At 31.9% G+C, this 13,489-nt stretch overlaps 1 protein-coding gene across 3 annotated transcripts in view; it reads right to left on the bottom strand.

The window, feature by feature from the left end:
• The window catches only part of HERC2 (HECT and RLD domain containing E3 ubiquitin protein ligase 2), a 213,766-nt gene that overhangs the window by 40,073 nt on the left and 160,204 nt on the right, over positions 1-13,489 (bottom strand). For all 3 annotated transcript variants that reach the window (XM_051984643.1, XM_051984641.1, XM_051984642.1), the window contains exons 70-75: positions 7,888-8,041; positions 5,991-6,098; positions 4,699-4,830; positions 4,059-4,217; positions 3,850-3,968; positions 1,980-2,105 (exon numbers count right to left, since the gene is read on the bottom strand). In XM_051984643.1, coding sequence (XP_051840603.1) covers positions 1,980-2,105; positions 3,850-3,968; positions 4,059-4,217; positions 4,699-4,830; positions 5,991-6,098; positions 7,888-8,041 — 798 coding nt within the window. The remainder of the gene's footprint in view (positions 1-1,979; positions 2,106-3,849; positions 3,969-4,058; positions 4,218-4,698; positions 4,831-5,990; positions 6,099-7,887; positions 8,042-13,489) is intronic.

The following is a 13,489-nucleotide window of genomic DNA, read 5'->3' as shown; positions in this document are numbered from 1 at the left end:
GTCCCCCAAATTACTTTTCCTCCCAATTGTTTGGCTGCTCCTTCTCTATCTTCTTTGCTGAATTGTCATCCATGTCATTTGACCAGAACTGCTTCTTTTCTCCCTCTATATTATTTCATTGGGTGACTTCAGCACTTCCCATTGGATTCATCTCTGTTTCTTGGCTTCCCTTGCTTCCATCAAGCTTCAGCTAAAGTCTCAGCTTGTGTAAGAATCCTTTGCCAGATTATCCTTTAATATCTTTAATCTCCTTTAATCCTTTACTTGCTTCTGTGACCACTTTCATTTTATCTGATCTAGCCTGTTTGTTTATAGTTGCTTGCATATTCTCTTTCTCATTAGATTCAAGGGCAAGAAACTGTTTCTTGTAATTTGTTATTTTCAATGCTTAACATCAGTGGCACATAGGAGCAACTTAAAAAATTTTAGCTAGTTGACTATGCCTAGCATTCAAGGCCTTCTACAGCCCTGGTGTCACATTACCTTTGTCCTTTTTCCTTTAAATCCAGACTACTGATTTTATTGTACAAGGAAATCTTGGTAGAGATTCCTCCACCATTGTAATTACACTGTTCTGTTCCTTATCATCTTACAAAGAGCCCTAGAATAGTAAGCACTTAGGTGATTTACTGGGGTCTCACAGGTCTTCAAGATTCTTAGCCATTCTGGCTCTCATACCACCTTATAAATTTATTTCACACTACTTCTTTCATATATTCTATGTCCTAGTCAACATGGATTGTTCTGTTTTACTTAGCTCCCCAAAAAACAGGCTGTACACTGTATCTTCATGCCTTTGGTTTTTTACCCCTTAGGCCTACTAGAATATCCTTTTCTATCTTATTTACTTATTGAATTCATTTTTTAAAATAATATTTTATGTTTTGTGGCAGTCCTTTTTATGTGGCAAAGAACTGGAAATTGAGTGGATGCCCATCAGTTGGGGAACTGCTGAATAAGTTAAGGTATATGAATGTTATGGAATACTATTGTTCTATAAGAAATTTGTTACTTCTTATATCAGGATGATTTCAGAAAGAACCTGGGGAGACTTACTCTAAATGAAGTGAATAGAATCAAGAGAACATTGTACACAGCAACAAGATTATATGAAGATCAACTCTTGATTTTTTTCAACCATGAGGATAATTCAAATAGACCTGTGATGGAAAAAGCCATCTGCATCCAGAGAGACCAGGGCGACTGAATGTGGATCACAACATGGTATTTTCAGGTTTTTTTTGGGTGGGTGCTGTTGTTTGCTTGCTTTTTTTTCTTTTACTTTTTTGATCTGATTTTTCTTATACAACATAATAAATATGGAAATACATTTAGAAGAATTGCACATGTTTAACCTATATTGGATTATTTGCTGTCTAGGGGTGGGGAGGAGGGAGAGAGAAAAATTTGGAACACAAGGTTTTGCGAGGGTGAATGTTGAAAACTATCTTTGCATGTATTTTCAAAATAAAAAGCTATTATTAAAAAATTTTTACATGTTTTATTTTTTTCCCCATTTACATGTTCAAACAATTTTTAACATATTTTTTATAGTTTTGAGTTCTAAATTCCATCTCTTTCTCTCTTCCCTTGCCCTTCTCTGAGACAATCTGATAAAAGTTATACACGTACATTCAAGTAAAACATCTAAAGATTATGCATAGTTTTATAGCCATTTGGTCATAGCACTACTGGAAGAATTCTATCACATTAAAAAGTCAACAAAAAATAGTTATCCACAATTAAGGATATAGACATTTAAAGCAATTCACTATCATCATAATCTTTTTGTCTTTTTCAGGACAAGCAAAAGAAATGGCAGACAGGAGAGGGGGAATAATTTTTACCTCTAATATAAATATCTAATTTTATCACCATGGAAGAGATGTCAAATGCTGCACACTAAATTTCACTTATTTTTTTTTTTTTATGTCTATCTCATCCAACTCATTCTTTGTCACTTATTTAAAAAACACTACCTTAAAGAAAGGGCTGTGGAGCAGTTGTTTGCCTCCTCTAACAATCGGATCTTCATATTCAAACTGCCTTTGCAAAGCTTCTGGAAGACCTTTTACCAAAGCTGCTAAGGCACTACCTGTAAAACTCTGGTGAGGAAAAAAAAAGAAAAGTTAAATTAATAATTAGACTTAGTAGAACTCAAACTGCTGAAAACAGTTGATGCAAAATTTCAATATATCAAGATGTAATATAAATAGCATAGTACTTGGCACTCAGTAAGCACTTAATGCTTTTTCACTCATTCATCCTCTACTTTAACAATAATTAAATACTTGTTAGCACTGTCAAATGGGAATAGGGGAAATAAAAATTGTCAAAAGGACAGTGAAAGACAGTCAGATAAGGAAATAGAAACTGCTTGGAGATTCTTAGATAAAAGGATTTACAACTTTCTGTTTGGAATCCTTATTATAGAAAAAAAGTAAATTAGAAGCAATCTGGAATCCTTCTTGGACTTATAAATCTCTTCTGGTTTTTTAAATGATAAAGAGATTTTATTGCTATCAGTAACTAATTTTGTCTAACATGGACCAAACCAATAAGTACTGAATTGCTAAAATGTTTAGTGAAAAAAAAAAAAAAATAGAACTGCATAATAAAAGAATGTGCATACAATATGGCTCTGCTTGGACAACTACAATCTAGTCTCTATCAAGTCATTGTAAAACTAGAAAAAACATGAGATAAATCATCTTATTGAAGATTTATGACTATTTCATTATAAGTAAAAATTTAATTGTTATGAATTGTGAGAAGTTTAAGATAACAAAATAGTGATCTTTCAGCGTAAGAAAGTCACTTAATTTTTCTATGTCCCAGATAACTGTTAAAATCAAAAATTTCAGAGCAGATGCAACCTGTTTCGTCCTCAACAGATCCTGTCTCACTTAACTCATATCTAATTATCTATAATTTTCTCCATATAAAATCTTTCACATACTTCTACTTCTCTCTATTCATACAGCTACCAATCTAACACATCTTCAAAAAGTCTCATTTGAACTATTTCAAAAATGTCCGTATTGGACTCCCTAACTCAAATCTCTGTACTACAACTTGTCCCCTATATAGCTGCTGTCCAGGTGCTTTTCCTAAAATATGGCCATGTCAGTAAATTCCAATGACAACTTATTAACTTAAGGTCAAATATAAATTCCTTCATCTTAAAAGTTTCTGATCCTTCTAATCTTCTAACATATATTTCACTTTCCCATATTCAATAATAAAGCTACACAGGGCCTATTTGCAGGTCACAGACAATGAGCCAGCATACCTTTGCTATCTCTCCCATGTAACCAATGCCTTGTTGAATTCCTTTTAAAACTCCAGCAAGTTCGTTCTTGTGATCTCCACTAGCTAGTGCTTTCCCTTATAAGGCTCCTCCTTCCATATGTCTTGTATTTATCTTCTATCTTCTAACTTAGGTACCTGTTATCTGCCTAGCTACAAGATCACTTCTTGAAGTCAAGAATTGCTATTGCTTCTTCCTGGTTTCCTAGCATACTGCATAGTAGTTGGCATAGTGAGAATTTAATTATTAAATACTTAGTGACTGAATGACTATCCTACACTGGTAGAGGAAAGTTCCTCAGTGAGAATACTATGCATATGAAATCACAAGTCTGGTTAAAAAATTCTTTACATAATTGAGAAGGAAAATGGATACATGAATCTTTGACACAATTTGGCCTGAAGTTGGTTTATAGAGTGGTATGAAGATATCTGCACGCTTCAAATCTTTACTATTCTCATTATTGATTTTCTCACTTCTTTTTCTAACACAAATCATTTAATGATTAATCCAGACACATGAAATTTAAATCTTCCTACCATGGTTCTTGTTTCTCCATCATTATCTCCAAGTATCCTATTTATATTGATTGATTGTCCAAATTCAGTTGTAAGCAGTTTCCTCAGTCTTTGAAGGGCCCACATTCTGTGACCAGCAGCTGAAATCAACAAAAGAGTCAATATCTGAGGCTTAAAAAGTCATTATCCTCAACTAAGAAAATGCTTATTAATACAAATTTTACACATACCTAGAGCACTCAATTGAGCACATGCTGCAAGTGATGCTGCCAAACGAGGAACAATACTTCTATTGGAAGCTAAATTTAATCTAAAGTCCAACAAGCATGTAACCAAGTCCATTGAGGGACAGGAAAGAATACACCGATCTGAAAGAAGATCTTTAGGGCCTATAAGATTAATAATTACAAATTGATTAGTGCTTGAAGAAGTTACAATAATGCAACTTAAAATTCCAGTAACAATTTGTTTCACACAGTTTTTATTAGACATTTAAAGATGAAAACCTAAAGTTATTCATACAGCTACAAAATTAGAAAAATCAATTAAGTTGCATTGCCTGTATTAAAATTTTAATCTTAAATTGGCCATAATCTTTATCATATCATAAAACTTAAAAAAAATTAAGTACAGATTATTCTTAAAATTATAAAAGCTAAAATTCAAAGCCATTTTTTTAAAGCTTAAAACTATGCTAAAACTTTAGAATACTTTGTATTACACAATACATGATTAATTAATATTAACTTGGTTAAACTTTAGTTTACATCATGAAGAAAAAATATTCACTTTTAACTATTTAAAATACTGACATCCCATATATTTCAAATTAGGCTACCATTTCTAAGATAGTAATATATTCTGTTTTACCTGCAGCTGGCATAATAGGATAGACAGTGAATCGCCAACCCCATCCATTCACTGATCCATCACTGATGAACTTCCACTTTAATTCATCTCCAGGAATTCGAAGTTCACTGGACCAATCAGACCATTCTCGACCTTAAACAATGAAATAACCAAAGAATTTTATATTAATATAATCATCTTGAGTGCATAACTTTAAAAGAGCATAAGAGACAGAGACAAGGCAGAGAGACAGAAAGACAGAGAGACAAAAAGAGACAGAGATTAAGAACATGCATGTGGTCTATATAGCAAGGACTATGCTTCCAATATGAATTAGTAACTTCTGAAGTCTACATTCAATGCAAAATTCAAAAAGGCTAGACAAAGAAATCAAAAACTCTACAACTACATGTGAAAATCAAACATAAATATTATACCTTGGAGAATAACTTTTTAAAATTATCATAAGCACTATTTTAAAATTCTTCACTAATTAAACTTTAAAAAAAATTTATAAGGGATCTATTTATTTGAAAAACTTTAAAACTCTTTTGATACAATGATAAAACATTAGTGCAGATGACTAAAGATGAAACATATTAATTTAAAATGCTGAACAACATTTTTAAACATGGACAATGTATGAATTTGTTTTGCTGGATTATATGTATGTTTTAATGAAGGTTTTCTTTTTCCTTCTTTTTATCCATTTTTCAATTCTGAAAGGCAGTGGAAGAGATACTTAATACTTTAAAAAAACAAATTTGGTGAAAAAAAGGGGAAAAAAATCTGAAATAAAATTAAATCTGATTTCTCAATCAACAACTTGCTTTCTTCATTAATACATCCATTATAAGAAGAAAAATATCTTACTTTTGGAATATTTTAGACATTCTAAAATTTTTGTGGGATTTAAATGTTATTGTTTTATTAATATTTGAGCTAAAAACAAAAGTTCCCTTAAAAAAGTCCTCATTCAACAAAACTGGTTAAATTTTCCCTTCATCTCCTTTTATTTGGTGAGTATTTTAGATGGCTATCTGAAGGATGTTGGAAGTTCACTGAAAACATTTATAATAACAATTATATGGTTGTCTTCATTTATCAATAATAATATTAAGTTATTTTAAAATCTGCTTCAATTTCAATGAGTATTTGATGCATGAAACAGTTATCTAATTTAAATATTTTTAAAAGCTAGGAAATAGCTTAATTATTCAATATAGGTATTGTCCAATACTTCTAAATTAAATGATAATACTATTTTATAAAATAAAAGTTACTTTAATTTAGGTTAATATTTTCTTGATCACCTGATCGAACTGAAACTATCCTATTGACACCATCCATGATTGTGAGAGGGTCATGACGCCGTTCTGTAGAACACTGTCGATCAAACTCTACTCTGAGTCCTTCAGCACCTAAAAAACAAAAGACACAGAACTATAAATTTCATATATTACTACTTATTCCTATTATATATAATGAAAAAAAAATTTTAAAGCAAACAATCCCAGATGCTTCATGCAGCTATAATAGATCATAACTATATCATAACAAAACAATTAAGAGCCTCTTTCCTGCTTTAATCTGGAAGAAGAATCTACAGCAGAAATTCCCTACATTGCTAAATTTGTAAATATGGACACAACCATGCTCCCAAAATATATAAAGCCTTTAAAGGATATTACAAAGCTGAAAAATTATGATTTCTGCCCTTAATGAGCTTCAAAAGTAGACCAGGAGAAATAGTAAAATCAAACAGAAAGGAAGACTAATTAATCAGGAAATGGAATCAGTATCTCAAAATGCAATAAATGAGAGCTATAGAAAATAACAATTTAGGAAGTTTTGGATCATCTTATTTCTTCCTGGCTTCATTTTCATGCAATTTTATCATTATATAACACACCCCTTCAAAAAAATGTTAAATAATTTGTGTTTAACAAATAGTGTGTGCAAATTTTTAAAGTGTAAACCTTTTTCCTCCTTAGGATGAACAAGTTTATGTAATAATTAGTGAAAAATTAGATAAAATATAACAAAAGGCTAATTCTATACCTTAAACCCAATATAAACAATCAAGTTTTTGATAACATTTTTATAACTGGGCCTACAAGAGCTTAATAAACAAAAATGATATAAAACAACAACCAAGAGAACTCATTAGACCCATAAAATAAAAGTACAACAAACATTAAATATCATTCTACCACCAGATGGCATTATTTCTTTGCTACCACTGACAGAAGTGGCCTCAAATTTCAAATAAAACTTGGAAAGTAATAATAGTGCTGAATTCCTTCTAAGAAAAAAACAAATCTCTTTGACCAAATGTTACCAATTTATTTTGTGGCATTAAATATTCTGGAACAGAAAGCAAATAAATAAGCTTCCTTCTTTGCATAAAGTAAGTTAAGTGTTAAGGAGACATTTAAATTATAGAACATAAAACAGAGAGGAGGAGAAAGCATAATTAATGCATAATCTAGCAATTATCTAAGCAGTTAAAGTTTGGCAGCACCTTATACTTTGTAAAATAGGCTCAGAAAAATAATTTACAACATCTGAACACTATTAAAAAACCATCAATTCTGTAGATCAGAATAATCTTGAGGATGGTTTCAGTTTAATATATATAAATCTAAATTAGTAATGAAAAATTAAACAGATAATTGAATTATATGTAAAAACTACAAGAGGTTATTCTTCAGTTTCTAGAAAAAGTTAGCCTTGTTTTCTCATATATTAGGCAGTCTTGCCCTCTGTTTCTTCCTTTATAATTTTCCTAAATTCTCCCATCCTTTACATTACAATTGCCTGTAGGATAATTAGCCATGTGAACCATATTTTAAAACTAAGAATTATAAAGCATAATTTATTTGTTCTACATAATGGTCCTCTTCTCAGAGTAACAAAATAAATCATACTAAGGATGATTCTTCAAAATCTTAAGGTTTGTTTTTTCATTTATAAATGAAAAAAACTTAGATTAGGTGAGCTTGATAGTTCTTTGTAACTCTAACATTCCAAAATTTTCTTTAAACCTCTTAATTTTAATATATATTAGCATTTTATTTGCTAGTTAATTCAAACAAAAATTCTACAGAAAATCCTGCTCCCTTCCTTCTTAAAAGTGTAATTGTTGGGCAGTCATTTATATAATTCAAGGTGCTATCTGCTCCGACTTTTATGGTTTGTATTCAGTACCTGGTATTTTGACAGTACCACTGGTAGAGGTATCATCAGTATACGGATGACTACTTTCTACTACAACAGGTTGGGAAGAGAGTCGACCACTCTGAGAGTCTGTGGCAACATCTTCTAACTCTGTAACACAGAGCTCCAACAACATATCAGCTACCTGAAAAGAGTAAGAAAAACAAAACCAAAAAAATGTCAACTATAATGATACTTGGTTTAAAAAAAAAAGTTAAACAGGGGATTTCTTACCACTACTGCCATGAACCCTCATCTCACCCAATCAAAACACCTTCTAAATCAACACCTCTTTTAATGTCAAAGCAATGATAAGATAGACTAAATAAAGCTGTAATGTTTTACTTCCTCAAACTAAGGCAAGACATAAGAAATTACTATATTCTCAACAATTTTATTCTGAGACTTCTGCAAGAATAGGAAGAAAAAAGGAAAAAATAGGCCAGACGTTTGAATGAAAGAGCATAAAGCAATTTTTAAAAATGGGATTTATATCCCATGTGAAGGCAGTCCATAAAGACTAGAAGACTAGAATACCAATGTCCTGAGGAGCCTTAACAACTATAGATAAAGAGGTGTAAATTAAACACCTGGTATCATGGCACATAAAGGGGAATTTGTATTTTTCAACTAGGTGTATAAAACATTTCTGTATGGAAAATAAAAGTAAATGTATCTACAATTACATGCTTACAATTACATGTTGATAGAGCACTACAATTTGAACGATAATTGATAAAGATTGTCCAATAATTTTTATGTCTCAAGTAAAATGAACACAAAGCAGTCTTGGATGAACTAGGAGTCTACTAATCAGTTCAAGTTATCAGTCCTTCAAAAGTCCTAGAATCCCCATGTTTATCACTAAAGATCTTTTTAAATTATGTAACTTATGACTCAAATGATTAATGGAAGAGTTCTGATGAAATTCAATTAGGTTAACATAATAAGTACTTCTTTTCTAGATGTGTGATTTCATCAGTATAGGGAGTAGAGGGAGAAAGCTCCCTTTACAATGCAGATGCAGCAACTGTTCTGAAATTTTAGGGGTTTCTTTTTTCCTAGGAAGAATAGCATACTTTATTTTTAATTAGAAATATTTGAAAATCACATGTTTTTTATTCAATATTTTATTTTTCCCTGTTACACATAAAACAATTTTTTAACATTTGTTTTTTCTCTCCCTTCCTCCCTCCCCATGCCCACACCCCACCAAGAAGAGAAGGCACATGTGAGATTATGCAAAATGTTTCCATAAAAGTCATGTTGCAAAAGAAAATGTAGATCTTCCCCCCACCAAAAAAAACCCTTCAAGAAAAATAAAGTTGTTTTTTTTTTTTTTTAAGTATGCTTAAATCTGTATTCAATCACAATCAGTTCTTTGTCTCTAGATATGGATGGCATTTTTCATCTCAAGTTCTTCATAGTAGTCTTGGAGCATCATGTTGTTGAAAATAACAAAATCATGACCATCACACAATGTTGTTGTCTTAGTATATAATACATTTAACTTTGCTTGAGCTCATGGAGGACTTTCCAGATTTTTGTAAGAGCATTTTGATAATCATTTTTTATAGAACAATAGAATTCCCACTTAGTCACAATCCACAAGTTATTCAATCACTCCCTAACTGATCAGCTCCCCTCAATTTCCAATTTTTGCATTGAGAAAAGAGACACTATAAATATTTTTGCTTTTTTAAAAAAATATCTTTTGTGATACATGCCTAGTATTGCTAGGTCAAAATGTATGCAAAATTTTATAGCTCTTTGGGCATATTTCTAAATTGTACAGAACCATATACTTTTTAACGCATCCCTTCCCCCCCCATTTTTTTCTCATTTCTTATAGAGTTGTTGGTTCAAGAAAAAAGAAAGTTTCTAGTTTGGATATGAAGAACTCCTAAATGAACTTTGTATTTGTGATACTAATCACAATTATCATAATTCTGAGCATACTTTCAAAAGAACAAAATGCTTGGACCAGATAAAATTTGACTATTATTTTGCACTGTAGAAAGTAAAATTTAGTAAAGTGAGGAAAACAAATTCTGAGTATTCATTTTGTCAGACACGCTGAAGGTTTTAAGTGTAAGTCATAAGAACCTAATTAACTCACTAACACATTCACTGCAGTGGCTCTCCCAAATCCACAGTGGTTCTACCAAAGTTTCTCTCCCTCCTCAAATCTCCCAATATCAAACTAGATATCTCACAGACATCTTAAATTCCACATATCCAAAACTGAACTCATTATCTTTCCTCATAAACTTCTCTATTAATTCTCTGTTGAGGGTACGATCATTCTTCCAGTCATTCAGACTCTTATTTGTCATTCTAGACTCAGTCACTTTCACCTACCCACTCCCAAATTCATTGTTGCCGATGCCTTTTGATTGTAACAGGTTTCCAATATGACCCCCTCTCTCTTCTGATATTACTACCACTATGCTGAAGGCCTCACCTCCTCATACCTGGACTAATACAACAGTCTGCTAGGATGGTCCGCTCCCTACTGCAGTCCATCCTCTACTTTGTTATCAAATTAATCTTCCTAAAGTGCAAGTCTGAACATGTCACTTCCCTATTCAATAAATTCCAGTGGCTCCTCATCACCTCTAAGTGATGATAAATAAATCCCTTATTAAGTATTCAAAGATGTTCAAAGCCAAGACCTTACTCCATCCTATCTTTCTTTGACTAGAATATTGTTCTTTATCTTCACCCCTTACTTCCCTGGCTTACTTTAAGTCTCAGCTCAAATCCCATTTTATACAAGAAATCATTTTCAATCCCTTGCAATTCTGTTATTTGCTATTTATCCTAAATGCAGCTGGTTTGTACATACTAATTTATTTGTTTTTTCCTTCAACACACTGGTACTTACTTAAACACAGGGATTGTCTTTGACCTTTCTTTGTATTCTCAGTACTTAAAACAATGCCTGGTGTATATAGTCATCATTTAATGTCCATTGAGTACTATTAGTAGAATACAAATAGGAAACTCCTATCAATAAAGAGCTTTTAAAAACATATTTAATTCCTGGATAAAGCTGTATCTCACTTAAAACAATATGATCCTACAAAGTTACTTGAATGACAAATAAGCATAATTCACTGCGGGCTTTTCATTTCAGGTAAGTCCTATGAGAGTATTCATTTTGCTGATATAATTACTCTAGTCCTTGAATAAAACACAGGAGGTATTTCAGTACTTATAGTACTAAGTAGTTTTGGTAGTAAATGCCCTAACAGAAAGCAGTATCCTGCCATACAAAACAGGAATCTGCCATACAAACACAATCTATTTACAAACCACATTTTTATCTTATTTGTCCCATTAATGCAAACTTCATGCTCTCCTTTCCCAAAATGGGAAGAATAATTCAAATGTAGTTTCAAAAGCTATTTCTGAAGTAAGAGATCAGAAAGTTCTTCTCTCCATCTGTTAGTACAGAAAAATAAGCAATGCTAAGATTCCCAAGTTCCCACTGAATTAAAATGAAATCTTTTTATCAAATGAGAACCTTAAAGGCATTAGTCTATATATAAAATGTAGAAATTACATTTACATTAAACCACTGGGATGACGCTCAGAAATAATGACTGAAAAACCTATATTTAGCCCAATAAAATGGGGGGAGGGGGGAAAGAAATAGACTGGGAAAATAACTAAAAACAAGGACCAGGTTATCTATTGTTCAGGAAAAATCAGTATTCATCAATGAAAAAAGGAATCTTCCTTTCTCGACACAGAAACACAAAATATTATGATAATAGTGGACAAGAGAGGAGTCAAGATTGTATGGTGGTAACCGAACTTCACAAGTTATATTTGCAAAATAAGCATACTCTCTATATCACTGTAGAATTTGAGTGTTTTGTTCCTATTTACAAGATCTCCAACTTCCTAATACATACTCATGATTTTGGTAAAACAGCTGCATCCCTATTGGGAACACCACTCTCACATTTGGTTTTGCCATCAAAATAAGCATACTATGGGTTTTTTTTTTTTTTAAACTAATCAGCATTTAATGAAAAAAATAAAAACACCCCAACAGACATAAAACATTCCAATTTTACATCATTAAATGATGAAAAACATTCACCTTTCCTTGCCTGGACTAATTTTTCCATTTTATTGGATATGTCTTTGACACTTTGAAATCTAATAAAAGTCCTAGGGAAAAGTCAAAATGATTAGTTAAAAAAAAAATTCAGGCACTACTTTCCCCTTCACCTGTAAGTAATGCTTGTATGCTTCTAATTAAAGTATGGTCATTCTGAGTAGGAAAACATCTTACTAGACTAATAAGCCAATCAAATACTATAAAAATTGCTTTTGTCACACTAGAAGAAGAGGAAGTTATCTTCAAACCACACAACTTTCTAAGTATATATATTGTTGTAAGGTCCATCAAGAGATTATGATTGTTTTTCTTTCAGTAAAGGCTTTATTACATAAAAGGGAATTTATGCCTGACTTCCAGATTTGGGTGAAAATCTGATTTATGAGATTCATAAAATTTAAGTTGCTTTGACACTCTGACATGGTTACTGAATTAGGAGCCACATCTTAGAATGCCACCTTAACTTCTAAATCCTATATGGCTATAAAAGCTTCTAGATTCTGACATTTCTGCCAGAACTGCCATACCCAACGTGGCCCTTCTACACACCCGGCATGCCTCCTAGAAAATTCCCAATCACACCTCCAGGAAAAACTTCAAATTTGGCTCAGACAATTCATTGGGTCTCTTTCTTCCTTTGGAAATGTCTGAAGTGCCTCTTGAGACTTGTTTAAAATTTTCATTTTTTTCTGGTTATATATTTAACTTTTTTAAAACACATTTTTTTAAAATGAATCTTTTTGGGAATGAAAAATCAGAACAAAAGGAAAAAACACAAGAGAAAAAAAAAAGTGAAAATGGCTACTGTTGATTTATATTCAATCTCCCTAGTTCTCTTTCTAGGTGCAGATGATATTTTCTATCCAAAGTTTATTGGCATTCCCTTGGATCACTGGACCACTAAGCACCAAGTCTTTCATAGTTATTCATCGCAAAATCTTGCTATTACTATATACAACATATTTCTGGTTCTCCTTGTTTCAAAATGAAACTTATATTGCATATTCACTAATTGATAGTAAGGAGTTCTCTTCTTTTTGTTTTTTTCAAAGCAACTGGGGTGAAATGCCTTACCCAAAGTGACACAAGTAATGAGTATTAAGTCTGAGGCTGAATTTGAACTCGGGTCCTCCCAAATCTGGGGCCAGTGCTTTATCTACTGTGCCATGTAGCTGCCCTTTTAAAACTTCTTTGCCTTGTCCTTCCTTTTTTTTTTTTTTTTAAATTTTTTATTCAATGTTTCTTTTGTATGTTTGCCAGTGTTCTTCTGAGCCCTTGGTTGAACTTAATTCAAGATAAAACAGACTTTTTCGTCATAGTCCAATTTACATATCAAGGAAAGATCATGGACTACCTTCTTATCCAAGAGGTCTGGATGAGTCAGGGTTTTATTTCGATTGCTCTGTCACAATTTCTGATGGTGTTTGGTCTTTGAAGTTTTAGAAAGACAGCTGATTT

This window comes from Antechinus flavipes, chromosome 3 (genome assembly GCF_016432865.1).
Source record: "Antechinus flavipes isolate AdamAnt ecotype Samford, QLD, Australia chromosome 3, AdamAnt_v2, whole genome shotgun sequence".
NCBI lineage: Eukaryota > Metazoa > Chordata > Mammalia > Dasyuromorphia > Dasyuridae > Antechinus > Antechinus flavipes.
This window is presented reverse-complemented; position numbering and strand designations above follow the sequence as displayed.